The 21,510-nt window shown below is 38.9% G+C and overlaps 1 protein-coding gene across 9 annotated transcripts in view; it reads left to right on the forward strand.

The window, feature by feature from the left end:
- Positions 1-5,695: 5,695 nt before the first annotated feature.
- ppfia1 (PTPRF interacting protein alpha 1) overlaps positions 5,696-21,510 on the forward strand; it is a 70,164-nt gene continuing 54,349 nt past the window's right edge. For 5 of the 9 annotated variants that reach the window (XM_058387285.1, XM_058387286.1, XM_058387287.1 and 2 more), the window contains exons 1-2: positions 5,697-6,644; positions 15,895-16,155. In XM_058387285.1, the coding sequence (XP_058243268.1) occupies positions 15,895-16,155 (261 nt within the window). In that variant the 5' untranslated portion in view covers positions 5,697-6,644. Of the gene's footprint in view, positions 6,645-8,585; positions 8,707-15,894; positions 16,156-21,510 lie in introns of those variants that run through there. The other 4 variants (XM_058387280.1, XM_058387282.1, XM_058387289.1 and 1 more) reach the window with 3 other exon arrangements.

Genomic DNA, 21,510 nt, shown 5'->3' on the forward strand with positions numbered 1-21,510 from the left:
GACCACCAGAGGGGGTGCTTGCAGGTAAATGGCTACACCTTGTGGAAGATCATTTGGTCCTAATGTGTTGTTATTTATACCTGTCCTCTCGTGTCTGTCTCTGTCTAGTCATTGTTTGTTGTTGCATTCAGTTCCTTGGGGATTTATTAGGTTTTTATAGATTGAGTCTTTGTTTTCAGTGATGCCTTCAGGTATTTGTGTTTTGTTGTTTTCATTTCATGTTATGTGGTTTATTATTTTTAGTTAATAAACACAAGGATTGTTATTATCCTGCAGTTGGGTCTGAGTGGCTACATCCCTCTGAAACATGACCACTTTCTTCTTCTTCTTCTTATTATTATTATTATTATCATTATTATTATTATTATCATTATTATTATTATTATTATTATTATTATTATTATTATTACATAGAGAGGCATCCCTCTAGAGTCCCAGGTTTGATCCTGAGCATTGTTATTCTCTGTAGAGTTTCTGTACATTGGTTTCTTTAAGGATATTTTCCAGTTTCCTCCCAAAAAGGCTACTTTTAATTAGCCCTAGTTGTGTGTGTGTGTGTGTGTGTGTGTGTGTATGGTGTCATGAGATGAGGTACCATCCAGGGTGTAGTCCTGCCTCAGTACATAATAAATTCTTTCAATTTCAGACAGTTTTTAAATTTCATTTCCATAAATCTCAATAAAAAAATTCTATGTTCTGGCAGGTAGCCAGATTGGGATTGGGGAGAAAATGAGGGAGAAAATTCTGACCAGTGTTGTGTTTACTGAAGATGAATGATGACGATGGAGAAGGCATTGATCATAATGAGGTAGATAAGGATGATGATGATGATGATGATGATGACAAAAACAGTGACAATTATCATGAAGATGATTATTATTATTATTATTATTATTATTAGCACTACTAGTAGTATATCAATTCCTATAAAGTATATGCAGATATCAGCCTTTTTTAACAGCTTGGATATTTGCCCTAAGAGAATAATTGCTAGTCTCATGATTGTCCACTAGATGGCGATCGTTTACAATATTTTACATAATGCCGTCCATGTTTAGATACTTGCTGCGTTGGCTTTTAAAGTACAAGCAAATTAACAATTAAATCTTTAACATTTTAACTATAGCTGTTTAATTGTTTGATAAACAAGGTGACATTTCTTACAAAAGCCTCTCTACATGTTGCATTAGAGAAGATCACTAGAATCAGATTTATTTTATTTTTAGGACACCATGAAAATTTAGTAGTAGACAGTGTTGCCAGATTATGGGTAAAGATACTTTGTATATACACATGGCTATTTTATCAGCTGCCTCTTTCAATCATATAATTGTATTTTTAGGAACACGGTTATTGGAGCAGATCTGTGACATGAATCTACTCAGAAGATCCACCACCTTGTTGATGTGTTGGTAGCATATGGATGGGATCAAGGGGGGCTGAGCAACAAAAACAAAGCAACAGATGGACTACATTCAGTAGTTATATACCTATAAAGGTAGGTTCACTGTTTTGCCAAAGGTTTTGGGACACCTCTCCAAATCATTGAATTCAGGTGTTGTTTTTCAGGTGTTGGGCTCGGCCCCTTAGTTCCAGTGAAAGGAACTCTTAATGCTTCAGCATACCAGGACATTTTGGACAATTTCATGCTCCCAACTTTGTGGGAACAGTTTGGGGATGACCCCTTCCTGATCCAACATGACTACACACCAGTGTACAAAGCAAGGTCCATAAAGACATGGATGAGCGAGTTTGGTGTGGAGGAGTCCTGACCTCAACCTGATAGAACACCTTTGGGATGAATTAGAACGGAGACTATGAGCCAGGCCCAAACTGGGACGTCTTCCTTCACATGCACGTGAATGTAATATGGAGTTGGCCCACCCTTTGCAGCTGTAACAGCTTCAACTCTTCTGGGAAGGCTTTCCATAAGATTTAGGAGTGTGTTTATGGGAATTTTTGACCATTCCTCTAGAAGCACATTTGTGAGGTCAGGCACTGATGCTGGATGAGAAGACCTGGCTCGCAGTAGGGAGGACCTAATGTGTTCCCTGACCTCTCAATGTCTCAATGTAAAGTAGACAGTAGGAGTGTTTTACAGTTCTACAGATTCCACAAATTCTCCAATAAAGAGGAAGCAAATATAAACATAGAAATTTTCACACCAGAATCAGAACTTTTTAAAACACATTATATAATGAATAAAATGTATATTTAATTTAAGATCTACAAAAATCCAACTGATCTAAAGTCCGATCTAGGGATAATGGTTATGTTTAGATTAGTACTGATGATATGTGTTCTGATTGCTGTTGGGGGCGGGGCATTTCCCCCTTTTCCGCACATCCCATAAGGGCCCGAGGATGACGTCAGCACGCACCGACGTTTCAGGACAGCAGGAAACTGAAGGTTGGGGTTGCCAGATTGGGCGTGTTTGCATCACAATGGTTGATTAAAGTAATTGTATTGGTGAGTACTTTTATTGAAATCAAATTAGATTTTAGGAATCCTAATACTACTGCTTCCGAAATAACAACAATAACAATAATAATAATAATAATAATAATAATAATAATAATAATAATTATTATTATTATTATTATTATTATTATTATTATTATTATTATTATTATTATAAGCTTCAAGTATACCATTTACAGTTACTAAAGATAAATGAAAGATTATAACTCTCGTCTCACAAACCTTTTGGTACATAGGTAGAAAAAACATTTACATGTTTTTTTTATATTGATAAATTAGTGAGACTCCTTCATTCACTCCTATTCATACAGCTCTATCTATCTATCTATCTATCTATCTATCTATCTATCTATCTATCTATCTATCTATCTATCTATCTATCTATCTATCTATCTATTCTTATACTGCTTTAAAGACGCTAACTTGCAAATATTCAATGCAGAAATAGCAACATCCTGTTAATATATTTGCAGACTGTTGTCTACTATGAGGCAAAAACTTATCTTGAGCTTTCCAGGACACAGTCAGCAGTGATCATCTGATCTTAACTCAACTCAAAGCAGTTGAGGGGAACAGTTTCGGCCTTACAGACTTAATCAGACATTTTGCTTATCACATATGGGTGTGATGGACAAGTATCCACATACTTTTGGCCATATAGTGTTAACATCTCATGTAACAATGATATAAGTACATGGGTATATGCCGAACACTGATGAAAGTGTTTATAAGGGCAAGTTATATATTTATATATTTACCCATTAACATGCATGCTAAAGTGTATTTTTAAATCCTGCATTAATAGTATCATGTGACATGATTCAGAAATGAACAGGTAACATGCTGTATTATAAACCAAAGGAATATGTCTATATATATATCTATATCTATCTATCTATATATATATATATATATATATATATATATATATATATATATATATATATAGATAGATAGATAGATAGATATATATATAGAGAGAGATAGATATAGATATAATTATCTTTATATCTTTTTAACTTCAAGAGAGAGAAAAAGAAATGCTGGAGAGGGAACTGCAGGAACTCGTCTCACAGATGTTTAATAAAATTAAACATGAATATATGTGGATCAAGAGCATGATGTTTTTTTTTTAATAAATTGAAAATAGATAGATAGATAGATAGATAGATAGATAGATAGATAGATAGATAGATAGATAGATAGATAGATAGATAGAAAGAGAGATTATGGAAAGCCTTCTCAGAAGAGTGGAGAGCTGCATACCAATATGCATACTTACACAACATTGCCAAAAGTTGTGGGTCATCTACCTTTACATGCACATGAATGTAATATGGAGTTGGCCCTCCCTTTGCAGTTATAACAGCTTCAACTCTTCTGGGAAGGCTTTATGTGATTTTTTGTCCATTCCTCTAGAAGCACATTTGTGAGGTCAGGCACTGATGTTGGACAAGAAGGCCTGTCTTACAGTCTCCACTTTAATTCATCACAAAGATGTTCTATCAGGTTGAGGTCAGGACTCTGTGCAGGCCAGTCAAGTTCCTCCACACCAAACTCACTCAAGATTCAAGATTCAAGAAGCTTTTATTGTCATTTCAACCACATATAGCTGGCGCAGTACATAGTGAAATGAAACAACGTTTCTCCAGGACCTGGTGCTACATAAACATACAACAACAAGTTCAATACAAAACAACAAACAACACCACAGAGCTAGGACAGAAGTTTGTCTTAGCCACGTAAAGTGCACAGTGTGCAGCTAGGTGCAAACAGAGCATAGACAAGACAGTGCAAAAAAGACAATAAATACAATAAAGACAACACAAAAGAACACAGGACACTTAGCGCTGAAAAGAAATAAAAGAACGTGTACTGGAATGTAAGTGAAATAAAATAGATAAAGTGAAATGTAAAAAAAAAAGTATTGTGCAAAAATATTGTGCAAGAATACACAGCAGCGGTTGAGGTAGTGCAAATAGAATAAACATAAATATAACTATAGCAGCGGATGACAGGTAGAGGTAGTGCAGTAAGTAATGAACAGTATAAATTATGTGTGTGTGTGTTTGTGTCCACACAGTCAAGAGAGAGTGTGTGTATCTGTGTGTGAGAGACAGAGAGTTAGTATACAGTTCAGTCCTGAGTGAGAGTGTGTGTGTGTGAGAGAGTGTAGAACAGTTCAGTCCTGAGTGAGAGTGTGTGTGTGTGTGAGAGTGTAGAACAGTTCAGTCCTGAGTGAGAGTGTGTGTGTGTGAGAGAGTGTAGAACAGTTCAGTCCTGAGTGAGAGTGTGTGTGTGTGAGAGAGTGTAGAACAGTTCAGTCCTGAGTGAGAGTGTGTGTGTGTGAGAGAGTGTAGAACAGTTCAGTCCTGAGTGAGAGTGTGTGTGTGTGTGAGAGTGTAGAACAGTTCAGTCCCGGGTGTTGAGGAGCCTAATGGCTTGAGGAAAGAAACTGTTACACAGTCTGGTTGTGAGGGCTCATCCGTGTCTTTATGGACCTTGCTTTGTGCACTGGTGTGCAGTCATGTTGGAACAGGAAGGGGTCATCCCCAAACTGTTCCTAAAAAGTTGGGAGCATGAAATTGTCCAAAATGTCTTGGTATACTGAAGCATTAAGAGTTCCTTTCCCTGGATCTAAGGGGCCAGGCCCCACCCCTGAATTCAATGATTTGGAGCAGTGTCCCAAAACATTTGGCAATATGCTATTCTCTGCCACTTTGTAGTATAAATAGTAGTGTAGTGAGTAATAATAGTGAGTAGTGTGTTCACACTGAGAATCAAACCAGAGGAAATGCATATCAGGAACACAGATGATGCACTTATTCAAGTGTAGAAGGTTGGACACCCTCAGTATAGTCAATGACACTCTGTTGGATGACGTCTTTTTAAATTGTGGTTTATTTTTCACACATTATTATCCCACTCAAGCTAGTGACGTCACATTATGTGCACTTTGATGTCATTTGCCATGGACTGGAAAACTGGCTTATTCGTCTTATTAGTAAAACACCGTTAGTGACACAATATTTCCTTTCTCATATTCATGTTCATTACGCACAGCAAAGGCGAGCTCAAATCTGGAATGATCAGGTGTTTTGGACATAATATCAACTTGTTAAGAAAGAAAGAAAGAAAGAAAGAAAGAAACGTAGGAGTTCACTTCCGGTAGAAGTGTGACGTAGACACTAGCGAGTGGAAACAGCGGATCCAATCTGGCAACCCTGCTCGAGATAACAAGAACACCGACCGGGAAAAGGGGCCAACATCCAGGGTTTTTTTTAAAGTGACAAAACTCGCGCATTTCATCTACTCCATATCGGCTTTACAGGCAAAAACTTAAACCGAAACGAATACGTTTTGGGGGGAAAGCGTTGTTTGTTTTTTAACTGGGATTTTTGTACAGTTTTTAGTCATCCTTTTCCCCCCACTACGTTTCCTTTTGGATCATTACAGCGAGCTGCTTTTCTTCTTCTGGACGGATCCAGTGATGTGGCTCGAGACCTCCTAACAAAACTCTAGGATTAGAAATGAAGTATTTCCACATTTTCAAATTTTGACGTTTTCTTTTGGGATTTTCGTGCCTTAAGTCCCACTTTTACTTATCGCCAAGTTTTAACATTTTAAAAGGCCCAAACCCGGTGTTTGGTCTGGCTTTAACGGTAGTTAGCGAGCGAGCTGGCTAAACTTGGAGCTAACACGGTGCTAATTTAGCTTAGTGACAAGATTTTTTTTTCCCCCTCCGTAAAACAATATTTATATAAACGAGAATGGTTTTTAGAGCACAGATAATATAATATAAATTGTTTGTTTTGTTTTAGGTTATATGTTTTTTTTTTTTTTTTTTTAGTTTTTAAGTTTTTTCTAGGGAGAGAGAGTTATGTATTCTTCTTGAAGCTGGTAGTAACGGTAGCTAACTAGTTTAGCATTAAGGGAATAATGTCACTCTGGAGTGATTGAGGCCCTTGTCCTATTTTCTTTATCTTTTTTTGGATTAAATCCGTTCGATGGATTCGGTGCGTTTTTGGATGGATTGGAGGAGGACAAGCTGCAACTGAAACCTGCATTAAAAACTCCTGACTGCTGATTTAAAGGGGCTGGTTTTTTAGATCTGTATTCATCTTTCAAACCCTGGCTGAAAACCCCACAGCAGTGCTGCGAAGGTAAATAAGAGCTATTGAAGTTCATATAAAACACTTGTAAAAAAAAAAAATATATATCGCTTACAGAGTATTGTGTTTAAAGGTTAGGTACTTCAGGGATTTTTTTAAATTGTTTCTTAATGTTTTAGGCACCAATTTCTAGGAAGGATAATATTTATTTATAATTTTTTTAATTATATTTTTTAATTTTAATTAAAATTTTTGACGACTCATACTGTACTAGTCTTGTCTTCGACCAATGAAATGCTCTCTAGAATGTATATGTCCCGCCCCTAGGGGCGTGTCTTTCTTCATTTGGGAAAAGGTTGTATTTGTGCAGATTATTTTCTTTCTCAGGGGTGTTTTATCAACTCAGTGCTGGAATGCTAAAGCCACGTTCTCTCTCTTTCTCTCTCTCTCTCTCTCTCTCACACACACACACACACACACACACACACACACACACAGCAATTTTGTAGCCCTTTTTTTTTATTTTAAAGTCGCCGCTCACTGTACTATGAAGTGGCCGGTAGATGTTCCTGCATCTGGTTGCCATAGTAATAATGTTTCTCAATGGGTGGTGCAGCTAGCATTTGGTGCTTGTATGTAGACCCTTTTTGTGCCGACGTCACAATTACATTACAGCGCTAGCTGCAGGCAAAACTAAGGGAGGCGGCCAGTACAAACCAGTCCGGAGTCGGCTACACTAGGAACACTAATGTCATCTTGTGGTGTTGTTGGGTGACAGAATCGTCACAGATTTGAAGCTTTGTCGCATACCTGCTGCCACTGCTGGACCGATGAAAACCGACGACAGCTGACAAGCAGACTGGACAGAAACAATCCTTACAAATGCTGGCGTTTGCAGCACACACTTCATATCAGATAAGGTTAAAGAAACTATTGTTTTTCATTGGTTTCGTTGGTTTGAGGTTTGGTTACGTGTCTAAATATTTCTTATGCAAGTCCACCTAATCAGAAATTGGAGAACAAGTCAACCAGAGGTCATCCTGTCACATCGTCCATCCATTGAGTGAGCGTGTACGGGTCGGCCAATCTGGTTCTGTCCATTAAAGTTAATTATTTTTCAAATAACATTCGCGGTGCTGGACAGTGAGTGACCTAACGTTGTCAGATAAATTGGGATTTTGACCAGTCATTGTTTAAAAACAAACTGACAAAACCTGATAATTACCGCTTGTAAAGCGGTCAGGGAAATCTTTCTGTCTCCGTCTGCCCACAAAAAAAAACGTCACAAGGTTTACTAACCGAACAGGGGTCTATTACATTCAGCAGTGTATATGTGCATCATATTATATATGAGATAAAAGATAAAGGTTTCTTAAATTTGATGCGTTGCTAGACACACCCACATCTAGTCACCAACGGTCGCTGTCACCACAACGCTTTCCAGTTGCTGCAAGTAGCTGCATGCCTCACAATCGCGGATGTTATTCCGTCTTTAAGCACCGTCACTGCTTCTCCATCAGTAGGTGACAGTCATATCATTTTATCTACTGTTTAAATCAGACACATCTAGAGCGACAGCCACCATCAGCACAGCTGACTGACTTCAACCCAAACATGTACTGCAGATCTCCATGAACACGGCATCTAGTTCTCATTCAGGTCAATGGGGTGAAGTGACGGTGAGAAATCCTTACACGGCTGACAAAGGAAACTTACTGCTGTTCTCCATAGTTTAATAAACTGTCAAATAGTTTGATGTAGTGCGACATGCCATTACTCTGTTTTCAAAGGAAGTGGATCAACATACAGAATCAAATCGCTTGCATTCAGCGATCGTTCAGCATGTCGCTTGTGTACGTTCTCGAGAATGATGAGAATGGAGGAAGTATCGCACCATGTGACAGCGTGTTTTCAACTGACTCAACAAATTTCTTTTTTCGCTTTCTTGTTTGAGATAGTGTTTGGATTTTTAAACCTACTGAAAGGTCTGGTGTGTGTGTGTGTGTGTGTATACACACTAGTCTAGATCATTAGATTTTCTGTGAGGGTTTCTGATATGAGACACGGTTCATGACAACAATCACGCTGAAAGTTGTCAGGAGATCCGGATCTGGTCAGTATGTTTAAAATCACTAACAATTCCAGTTCCATTTAGAAACCAGGTTGCGAGATATTTTGACTTTAACATGCCAGTTAGTGGACACTATAGTTAACTCTGTTGTGTATGTCGGTGTTTGGTACGGCTGAGAAGAGAGCAATCACACACGGGTGCGGACCGAAACAACCGGTCTGAGAGCGTCTGAGGAAGAGGTAGTGTTTTTTGTCGGGTTCCAGTTAAACTCTTGAGTGAGTGCACATTTTTCTGTCGATGTGAGCGGCTCAGCTGAGCTACAGAGCAGAAGTGCTGCAGTAATGACATGCTTTCTGGAGATTCTTCTGTTCCGCCTAACAAAAAGAGAACAAAATTCTATAATTATCTCCTAATCTATTGAGCATGCCTGTGTGTTCTCTGTGCTTCTGTATGCCTTTGGCAAAGGTTTGTTTACTCTTTCCTGTCATCGTATTGCTGACCAATGAATGAAAGAGTTTTATGCGTGCCGTACACACCCTTCGCCTTTTTTTTTCTTCTTCTTCTTTAATTATGTGCAATGGGAAAAGAAAACAAAAGCGAATAACTAAGAAACTGAAAGCATCACATTACATTCTGATTTGGCTCAAGGTGTCAACACAACCAAACCGTTTTTTTTTTCCCCCCTTTTTCTGTTGGACTGCACTTCCACTTCTTTCTTCCTTACAGTGTGGCTTGAAAAAGGGAAACATTACAGCTCTTCTGCATTAGTCATGCTGCGGTTTCTAGACTTTCTCTGTGCAAAGAAAAGGAGCGCTTGTGGACTCGTGTGAAGGTGTAAGATCAACTCGATTCTCAACAGCAAATGCTGCCATTAATCGCTGGGAATTGTTTACTGTGATGGTGACTATGATTGTCACGTTACTTCCTGTTTCATCGAAAAGGATGTTATGATTATTGATCTATAAAACCACACGAGAGCGCTGCAATGGTGCAAAACACACACCTCATACCAAGCTGCATAACTAAATATCGTGTTATACGAGAACAGCTCTGTACTTTTTGTTTGCAGGTGTTGATGACATGCCAATGCATCCAAAAACCTGTGTTCTTGGTCCCAGCAAACCTGTGTAACTGTTTGACAGACAAAAATAACACACAGAATTGCAAAATTGAGCTATATAAAAACCTGTGATTAAAAGCCCCGCCCCCAGACTAGCCCCACATTGGTCCAGGGTGCGGACTCGAGTATTCTGCCCAAGTGTGAAACGCCCTAAAAGCCTAAACATTATTTAATTAGATGCTGGAGAATCTTAAAACAACGACGTAAGCAGTATTTCTGTATTTAGGAACATATTCAGGTCTAATTCTTTAGCGTCATGTCGGCAGTTCTCCGTTTTTATTTATTTATTGGCTGTGTTGCTTCTAGCTTTTTAGAGTGTGTAAAAGGATGTTTTGTTTGCATCGTTTGATATTAAATTACCTTTTACTTAAAAAACCTAACTAACTAAACGATGATGCTCATTGTTTTAATCTAATGATTAAATATAACTAGAAACAGATACACTGATCAGGCGTAACATTATGACCACTGACAGGTGAAGTGAATAACACTGATTATCTCCTCATCATGGCACCTGTTAGTGGGTGGGATATATTAGGCAGCAAGTGAACATTTTGTCCTCAAAGTTGATGTGTTAGAAGCAGGAAAAATGGACAAGTGTAAGGATTTGAGCGAGTTTGATGAAGGGCCAAATTGTAATGGCTAGACGACTGGATCAGAGCAAAAAGTGGTCCAAGGAAAGAACAGTGATGAACCAGTAACAGGGTCATGGGGAGCGAAGGCTGGCCCGTGTGATCCGATCCAACAGACGAGCTACTGTTGCTGAAGTTGCTGAAGAAGTTAATGCTGGTTCTGATAGAAAGGTCAGAATACACAGTGAATGATGGGTCAGGGCTGTTTTGGCAGCAAAAGGGAGACCAACACAATGATAGACAGGTAGTCATAATGTTATGCCTAATCAGTGTATATGTACCACATGTCATCCTTTAACAAATACAACTGTTTGTGTGGTATATGAGCTATTAAGTATATTGAGATGTGCATGCAGTTTTCATGGCATCGTAATCATATTCAACCAGTCACTGATTAGTTTCTTAGAACCGTACACTACAGTGTGTTTTATTCCTCCCCTACAGTGCAGAGGTGAGTGTGCTAAACAGGTAAACATACATGCAGAGCATGCTAATTGTTTGGTTTGTTGTCCTCATGATGCTCAGTTATGCTGAAGGTGTTCACTCTGTGTACAGCCAGACTGGAGCTGGAGAAAGGCTTGGGTTCAGACCAGTACATATTATTTTACACACCTGAGAGCAGCAGACAGGTGGACAAGTCTGACCCGTTCTCATGTGTTGAGTCGAAAAACCAAACCTAGATCAATCATGTCGAATTGTTTTCTGTCTTTAATGTGATTATAGCAACCAACAGAATATAAAGTGAAAGAGAGAATAAAATAGGAATAAAGGAAACAAACTCTCGTTCAAATGTAATTGTCACGTGATCAGTGATTGTGATCAGCTGTTTCTGATCGATGTTTCCGACACGGATTTCATCTGAATGCTGAAGCCATGGTCCGCAAAGAGCTTAAGCATGTACGGGATCTCCCTGTCGAAAGCTATCAGTCAGGAGAGGGCTATAAAAGAATTTCCAAAACACTGGAGCACCAGGAAGGTCAACATCATCAAATGGGGCAGCACAGTGACATCACCATGAACAGGATGTCCCTTGAAAATTGATGAAAGGGAAAAAACAAAAACTTATCAGCGAGACCTAAAGCATGTTAAAGTAGGTGGAACAATGTCCCGGTCACTCCCTGCACATCACAGCAATTTCTTGGGGTCTTCATATGGCTTGGCCATGGGGTAATGTTGGTAGATTGAAAACAAGCCTGCTTTAATCACCCTAGATCATGTGGTAAAATGTGCTGTGGTAGAATGTTTAAGCGTAATTCTAAAAGATATGTTTGACCAGAAACAAACAGAAATTCCCACCATACTCCCAGTGAAGCATGGTGGTGGTAGCATCACGGTATACAGCGGCTTATCTTCAGCTGTTACTGGGGCTGTGGTCAAGATAGGAATCGCGGATGGATCCGAAGACCGATCTAATTTGACGCAGAAACAGCAGGCCTCTATTAGACACCTGAACATGAACAAAAGTATCGTCTTCCAATGACCCAGAGCACAAAGCGGTCAAAGAAACAGGTTCCAAAAATGATGATCAGTGTTTTGGAATGGCCCAGTCCCTGCCCTGATCTAAATCCTATCAGAAACCTGTGGAAATTAGTAGAACAGGGTCCAGTTTGATTGACCAGTTAGAGTGAAATAAAATTGCCAAATAAGGATATTTGCTTTAATAAAGTATTAGTTAAGGGGTGTACATACTTATGCCATCAGGTTACAACAGGTAATTTTATTTATTTATTTTTTTCCAGAAAACATTTGTTCATTTTTTCACTTGCATTTTGTTGGTTGCTATAATCACATTAATGGTGTAAAAAGATTTTATTTTTTTTTACATGATGTTTTTATCTGCTGCAGTTCATCCAAAGTGAAATATAATACACAGTGTGTGTAGTGTAGAGTTACTTCAGCTGGACCTCTAACACAGTGGACCTGAAGAAAGCAGCTTTACAGGTTTGGCTACAGACGGCTGTGTATTATAGCACGCAGGTGAGCATCGAGGGTGCTGATTGGTTAGTTCGCTGCTCTTGTTCAGGTATCCTGCAGATCTCCATCTGCCACTCCTTTTCATTGGAATCAAAGCAGTGTAGAGGAACCCATCCCCCCCCCCTCCTGCACCCAATCACTAGAGTAAATCTCTCAGCATTTGACCTCCTTACAAGCGGACAGTCCATTTGCTGAGGTAAAACAAGGTTAAATTTTTTTCCTCTCCACCCGTCGCTGTCATTTAATCCCCGTCCCTCTATGAGACATGTAATGTCTAGGGGAATATGGGTTGTTTAAAAAAAAAAAAAAAACCTAAAATGCACTGTATTAGTGGTGTCTAGATGTTTAGTTGTCCCTGACATTTAGCATTGGAATAAACTGAGGTTGCTAACAAGAAGCTTACACTGATCAGGCATAACATTATGACCACCTGCCTAATATTGTGTTGGTCCTCCTTTTTGCTGCCAAAACAGCCCTGTGTGCAGACCTTTCTATCAGAACGTCTTCAGAAATTGGATCGGATCACACGGGCCAGCCTTCGCTCCCCACGTGCATCAATCTGATCCAGTCGTCTAGCCATCACAATCTGGCCCTTGTCAAACTCGCTCAAATCGTTACACTTGCCCATTTTTCCTGCTTCTAACACATCGACTTTGAGGACAAAATGTTCACTTGCTGCCTAAAATATTCCACCCACTAACAGGTGCCATGATGAGGAGATAATCAGTGTTATTCACCTCACCTGTCAGTGGTCATAATGTTATGCCTAATCGATGTACATTCACCCTTTTGCCAGGTTAGCGTTGTGCAAACTGCATGTCTGAATCATCACTTAATCTCAGACCACAATGAGGAACATTTCTGAAACTGTAGCAAGCCGTTATCTAAAAATGGACAAAGGCATGTTTCAGATCTATAAACAATAGTAGTAGCCATTTTGGAACTGGAATCACTGTCACTCCACGCATCATGCGCATAAAAATATTATGATCCTTTAAAAGAGTAATAGTTTTGTTGCTTAGACTAAAATTAATTGAAACAGTTTTCTTAATCGTTAGATTGAATGATGTGATCAATTCATATAGTTTTGATGAAAACCCTGTATTGTGAAATATCTCCAGGGTGTTGACACAGATGGAAACTTTTTAACTATGTAATTGGATGTAGGCAATTTAAACATGTATGGTAAAATAGTGTAGTAGTAATGGGGGGTTGGATGCTGGTCCATGGCAGTCTTTCTCATGATGTCTTTGACCTGTGGTTGAAAAATGAAACCGGTGTTCTAATTGTCGCGATGACCCGAGAAGTTCTGCAGGCTATGATTGCTACTGGACGCTATTTAGCAACCAAAACTAAGTCCGTATAATATGTTATTTTATGGCGCTATCTATCATTTTGTATTAACTCAGATAATACCTGATAAACCGTAGATGAGTATTCCTGTTTGTGGAAATACATGCAGTTTATTACAGTAATGAACATTATCAGTATGTTCTATAGCCAATTGCTTTGAAATAAGAACAATGCTCTGCTCTAGATTATCCACACCTCAAGCATTGCTGTTTTATTGTAAAATTTTGCATAAGAGCCTTTACAATCTATTTCGCTCAATGATTTATGCCTTTTATTTACATCTCTATGTAGGGCTCAGTGATTAGGAATAAATGATACGCCTGGAGTTCAACTGTGTTAGAGTTTGTGTTGCTGAGCCAAGTGAGCTGATTGAAGAAATTTTTTAGAAAGTTGTAATGCTGTGCTCAGTGGTCTTCGGTATTTTCCTCATAGATCTGCCTTGCTCTGGAATGTGGAGGGACTTTGGAACAGCAGTGCCAGATCATCAGTTTTCCTTGTATCTTATTGATCTAGCATAGGCTTGTGCTGATATTAAACTGTCATGAAACACTAACTCACACCATATAGCAGAATGACTGTTAGAATGTCATAAATGTTCCCCAATACTACATGTAAATGGATAAAATGACACCGTGAGTAATATTTAAAAATGTAATCTTTGACAGTTAGATGTAGTATAAGAGGAAGAAAACAATCCTCAGACGGCTTGGTATGGGACCACACTACGCTACTGCATCAATGGATGTTTTCTTCTCATCCAGATATCTATAAGTCCTTTCTTATTTAATCATGATACTGTACTGACAACAAACGAGCTTTTCTTTTAAAAATGATTGCAGTTTCAACAAGCTATTTATTGTTGTGTCAGACTGGTCAGTGATCTCATTCAATTAAACTAGCGCATATTATGTCATTATACTCTATACTGGCTATTACACTCTTCTCTATACAGTGTACCATGATATCCTGTATACTTAATATCACCATACATTGTATACCAAATATACTCTGTACAGAATGTCCTGTTACGCCATATATTAAACGTTGTGTTGTGCTGCATACTGGATATTGCGATGTGTACTGTGTGCTGGATCTCTCAATATACTGTGTACTGAATATTACAATTTCCTGTATACTGGATAGCCCTTATACTGAACAGGGTATATGGGATATCCAATATACATGGTATTGTAATATATAGGGTATATACACGATATGGAAAGTGGTAGCTCACTGGTAAAGGTGTTGGACTATTCAGTAGGTTTTGAGTTCAAATCCCAGCTGCCCCAAGCATCTACTTGGCCCTTGAACAAGGTCCTTAACCCTCAATATCTCAGTTGTATGAGATAAATGTAAGTCGCTCTGGATGAGGGCGTCTGGCAAATGCCATAAACGTAAATGATGTACTGTGTTCTAAACATCAGCAAATGTACTACATTGAATGTGACGTTATGTCATATTCTGAGTATCACCATACATTGTATGGAATGTAGGCTATAACCAATTATTAGCATTTGTCTAATCTGGACCTGTGTGTTAATAAAACTAATAGTTTACTAATTGCCTAATTAATTCAATTAAAAATGCCTCCCAAAGCAGAAAGTTCTCCAGATCTACATGTTGCTTTGTTTAAAAAGGACATGTTTTGTGGGTTATGTGGAGCGTCTGCCATACAAGTCCCTGTCAATGAGCACGAGAGCGAGTGCATTCCTGTAAACCCGTGATTTTGTGTTGGAGCCAGACTAACATCGGAGAAAGTGAATGGACCCTTTCTGATGAATCAGAATCAGGAATTTAACAGTGCTGTGTTAAATTATTTGAAAAATGAAATGAATTTATCATTGTCCACTTGGACCAATTTCCATGAAACCAAGAAAGACAGAAGATCTCAGAATAACCATGTTAATACTTTAAATATTTGGCTAAACTCAATGTCTCTATCTGATTCCCTGAAGTTGAATAAAAGAGAAGATAAAGCATAGAGGTGTAAACGTGAGAACTTCAGTAAACTAGTAATAGGCAAAATCAGGTAATGATCATATTCTGAATGTACAGACAGACACAGTGACCTCAGTATCTGTGTTCCTTCAGCCCTACTGATACAGATTCACAGATTCACCTTGCTGTGTTTGTGCCTTTTCCCTGTCCTAGATGATGTGCGAGGTGATGCCCACCATCAGCGAGGCAGAGGTGGGGAGTAATGGTGGGGGGCAGGGCTCCGGGTCTCCTCACCAATCGGATTCCGAGGGGCATTTCGAGTCTCTGATGGTGTCCATGCTGGAGGAGAGGGACAGGCTACTGGACACGCTCAGAGAGACACAGGAGAATTTGGGCCTGACGCAGGGCAAACTGCACGAGGTCAGCCACGAGCGAGACGCCCTGCAGAGGCAGCTCAACTCTGCCCTGCCTCAGGTAAGAGCAGTCCAGCTTCCTCAAATTCATCCCTGACATGAAGAGAAGCCATGTCTAGATTTGTGCAGATGTTCGTGTTTGTTGTTGCATAATAACACAGGACAGCTCCCTAAACAACCTAAAATGTATAGTGTTTAATAGCTACCAAATTTTTCATTACTAGACTAAAAAATAACATATAATTTGTAACATTGTTCTATATTATTACTGTACTGATGACAAACACTGAAAACCCAGATTTTTTAACTCCTCTTGGGTGGATAAATTGGTATTGAAGACAAAGCTCTGATTTCTTTCTTCTTCAGACATTTGTTTGTAAAATGATTCAGAAAAGACATGGCCATAGTAATGCGAGCAGCTAAAAAAAGTCACTATATAAGCCGTCTCTTGCTTGTTAAAGGTTTCTGATCACATCGCACTGTCCTCTTTTAATGATTTAAGTCAGAGGTGAACAAATCACTAGCACTAGTAGGTTATATAACCTCATGATATAGATATAAGAAGTTTATTGTCACGTGCGCGCAATGAAAACACAGCGGTTTTAGTTTTTCAAGTCGTTCTTACACATAAATAATAAATAATAGAAAAAAAATCGCTGGCCATGTTAGCCCAGTCAGTTAGGTTTCTTGACAAACAAAACCTGGGCTATTCAGTTTATGATTGATCCAGCTCTGCAGCATATCATACCTAATTGGGCCTCATTTATCAATCTTTTAGTAAGGTTTACAAACGTTTCAGAAACAGTGATTTTTTTTTTCTGTACTCCTGTGTGTGTTGATCACTAATCCATCCAAGTGGCATTCCCGACACAGCTTATTTGCTATAATCAAACCCACAAATTTGCATTAAAGTTCAAGTGCAGAGAGAGCCAGGGCAAGGTTATTTTGACTTGCTTCTTTAATGTGTTCACATCAAACAATCGAGTTAAAGAAATCATGTGATCTCTGTGACCATGGCATTGTTGTTGGTTCCAGATAACCTGGTGTGAGTATTTCCATTACTGGACATTTACATACTTTGTCCATAGACATTGTGTGCCTGTGATAGGCTCAGATTCATGCTCTTGGCTAACAGTGGTCGTTTTTTTTTTGCTGTTGCAACTCATTCACCTCTAGGTTTGATGTTTTGTGCTTTATGAGATGCTTTTCTGCTCATCACGTTTGTAAAGAGTGATTATTTGAGATACTATAGACTTCCTGTCAGCTCGGACCAGTCCTCTGAGCTCTCAGTAACAAGGCGTCTCCGCCCACAGAACTGTCGCTCATTCTGTATAAACTCTAGAGGATGGTGTGCGAGAGAATCCCAGGAGATCTGCAGTTTCTGAAATAGGCAAACCAGCTAGCACCAAGATCCATTACAAACAATTGAAACTCAGCAGTATATTCCAGATATAATAGTGCAGTAATCCATGCAAATTGTATGGTTTAAAGTCTGTCAAGTTAAGCTTTATGTTATGTAATCTACTTAAGTCGTCTTACTCAGGAGCACGAGTAGGATCCAAAAATTTTTCTGAGATGACAGATTTTCACGAATTTCTCGTGTGAACAATTTTACCAATAAATGTTTGTTTTCAGGTTGATAAATGAAGCCACTGATTCCAGCCATAGCATCCATTTTGTAAAGTGAGGATCTAACCTCATTCATTATTGAGTGATTATATACATAAGCGAGCAGATGGGCGAGTGACTACCTGACTGCCCGAGGAGAGCTGAAGCTTGTAAATGCATTTTGTGATACCTTCAGATACAGCGTTGTATTTATTTTTTCTTCATTGTTTGCTACTAGCTGAAGGACTACTAAACAGATGGTGTAACACTGGGAGCGGAAAGAATTATGCAACCCGCTGGTACATTTTCTCAATCAGTGATTCTTAGACATCCATTTTATCTGTTCATTTCAATTAGATTTTTCTTTATTATGATTATACATCAAAGACGTCACTGTCATTGTAAAGGATGTCTATGTTGTTAGCCTTTGAGGAGTGTGTGTGTGTGTGTGTTGCACAGACCTGGTTAAAAAGCATGGATAAACCACTTCCTTCCTCTCGTGCCACTAAAGCTATTTAAATCAATAACTCCCAGGGCTTTCTTTTCAGTCTTTTCTTCCCTCTGTCTCCTTTTTTTTTGTTCTTCCATTTTTTTCTCTGCTCCCAGAAAGCTCAGGGCATTCTTTATATATATATATTATATTCACACTCATTCCTGAGCTGGAGAGTCTGAAATGCAGAGACATAGTCCCTCTCTCTCTCTCTGTGTTTGTCTGTCTCTCCCCCCTTTGGATAAGATATTTCATATCTCTGCAGGGTCATATGATGCATCATATCAGATAGTGTTCCAAGGTGCGGGCTATAGCATAACTATTGAACTTTACAATACACCATTACAGGTTCAGATTTATATATGGATCTGAGCTCTGACTGTCAGGGTCGACTCTGTTGCACTGCAGTCCTTTTTAAGAGTCACTTCTCATATCATCCAAGTGGATTATTCCGTAGTGGAAAAGTATAAAAGCCTTATTGTAAGAAAAAAAATAAAAAAGATTTCTCTAATTATAACAGCAAGCAAGTGACCTGGCATGTTAATGTCAGTAAAGAGTATCGTATTTAGTCTTTTCCTACTTGTATTAATGAAAGGCAAATGGCAGAAACAAGAATTCTAAACCTGTCACTGAAGCCGTAGATAACAATATAAAGCTATATATGAAGATGAAATGGTTTAGTTTTCCACAAAAGACTGACGCACTCTTGCTTGCAGGCATGTTCACGAGCTTGCACGCACATGCAGATCCGATGCTGGCTTTATCGTCTTCCCGCAGGTGAATTCTGCGTATCGATTAGGTGATAATGAGAGACGATACTGTATCCTTCAGCCACTCGGCTGCTCGTTCAGACCGTCCTCTACGACAGGAATGAAAGAGACAGACGTATTTGGTTGGTTCATGGAGTGTGTTTGAGGTTCCGGTCGATTGAGATCGTCTGGCTTCCACAGCCATATGGACAGTATGAAAGCTGAGACTTTAACAATTCAGTAACTACTAATAAAAAAGAGCTCAGAGGGAAATTTATGGAGTGAAATCTGCCTTCTAGACAAATGGTATGCTGCGGCATCCAACTGTACAACATCACAGAACTAGATAGGAAGATTCTCGAAAAACAGGAAGAGGTTGAACATGTACAGTGCAGGGATGGTGTGTGTATACTGGTTTATAGTGAAGCTGCAGTACATTTATTAGCCCCGCCCTTTCCCATGTTAGGCATTGGGATGAAGGTTGTATCTCCATAAATTCTTTTTTAAAGATGATTTTATTTATTGATTGATTTTTTTTTCTACTTGACCTTGATATTGCCTTGGTTGACTGGTTTCTGTTGTATGTTTGGAGCTGCAGTGTGGTGTTAACACCGCGAAAGTGTTGCTTACACTGCTTCAAAGCAGGGTTCCATAACCCCGCTGGGTGTGTGTGTGTGTGTCTGTCTGTCTGTCTGTGTGGGAGGGAGAGAGAGAGATTCTCTTTAAGCTTAATTGGCCTGGCTGGACGTTTTTTTCTTTGTGGTGATGTGGAAGTTTATGGCTTGGGTTAAGAGTGTGTGTGTGTGTGTGAGTGAGTGATGGAGAGAGAGAGAGGGAGAGAGAGATGTGAGTAAGAGTAACAGCTTTGCTCTTAGTCTTTAACATCCGCCAGCACACTGGATGCTTTGTGTTGGTGGGAAACACATTTAGCATGTTTCACATGATCCTGGACTTTCTTTCGCTTGTAATTGAAAGAGTGGATGCAGAGAGCAGATCTGTTTAGCCTTGTGAGTGCAGCGAGTGCAGTTCAGGAAAAGACTTACAGGAGGAAAAATAAACACATTTCGCTATATCTGCTTTTATCACTCACAGGCTTGCTGAATGGATGTGTATGTCTGGTGTATGCAGCTCTTAAAGAATCTCACTCATTCAGTTTAACAGACCTCTTCTGTAAGGAACAATACATGGATCTCTCTTTGTCTCTCTCTCTCATTTTGTTTGTGTCTGTCTTGTTGCTCACTTGATCTTTCTGTCCCTTTTTCCCTCTTGCTCCCTCACATTCTGTCTCTCTCTCTATCTGTCTGTCTGTCTCTCTCTTCCTGTCAGTCTGTCTATCTGTCTTATCTGTTCTCACTCTCTCGGTCCATCTCTCTCTGTCTCTCTTGGCTGTCCATCTCTCTCTTGTGCGCTCTCTCTCTCTCTCTCGCTCTTTTAACTTTCTCTCTGTCTGTCTGTCTCTCATGTTTGTTTCTCTTTGTCTGTCTGTCTCTTTGTTTCTGTCTGTCTGTTTTATCTGTTTATTGCTCTCTCTCTCTCTCTCTCTCTCTCTCTCTCTCTCTCCCCCCACTGCACTAAGTGGGTTTCTTGTTACATTGCACCTTCACCCATCGCTGTAGTAGACTGTTGTTTATCTAGAAGAAGTTAGTGTTATGTGAGTTACTATTATACTGGCACATCCTCCCTCTAATTCAATGTAATATTCAATCAAATCATTTTTATTTAACAGGGAGCTTTAATCATATGAGCATCATGTTCATACAAAGTTAATAAAGTACACCTCGCCCCTCGAAAGCAATATTAATGTCTGCTTAAATAATTAATCACAACAGTTTTGTGCTGTGGCTCATGAACCATTCATGGGAGAAAATGGATTTCGGTAAACGTGCTCTGTTTAAGTTCAGAGTGAATACAGCAATAACTAGAGCACTTCATCCATTCATTTATCCATTTCATTCAACTGCTTGTTTTTGTATTAGGAGCTCTGAGAATATTAGTAGGATCCCTTTTGTTATTGTAGGGATTTCTTTTCTTCTTCTTCCTCTTCCTCTTTTTCTTCTTCTTCTGTCCCCCCCAAGCCTTACCATAACACTTACAAAATATATATATATATATATATATATATATATATATATATATATATATATATATATATATATATATATATATATATATATCTATATCTGATAGCATTTGTCATGAAAACCTTTGCAAACTCCTGCTATACCATTCATTCTAGATCATCTTCAGACAATGACGCCCAAATGTTTCTCAAAGGTTTTTGATCTACAAAACCCTGTATGTATGACGCGTCAACACATATGACAGTGAGGTTATATCTCTGCACTGCTTTGACGTATTGACACCAAACTTGGTGTGTCTTATAACAGCCATTTCGGATCAGTGCTTATCATGAGATTGCATTTTTTGCTTATTACTTCTGTATAATTTGTCCTGAAAGCATATAACTGAGTCATACCCCATTGAATTGTGTGTTAAGACACTGAACACATTGGAGTATTGTTATGAAAATCAGCTAGTGTCAAAGTCTTGATCTTCCAGGCCTAGAGCG

This window comes from Hemibagrus wyckioides, linkage group LG04, assembly GCF_019097595.1.
Source record: "Hemibagrus wyckioides isolate EC202008001 linkage group LG04, SWU_Hwy_1.0, whole genome shotgun sequence".
NCBI classification, from domain to species: Eukaryota; Metazoa; Chordata; class Actinopteri; order Siluriformes; family Bagridae; genus Hemibagrus; species Hemibagrus wyckioides.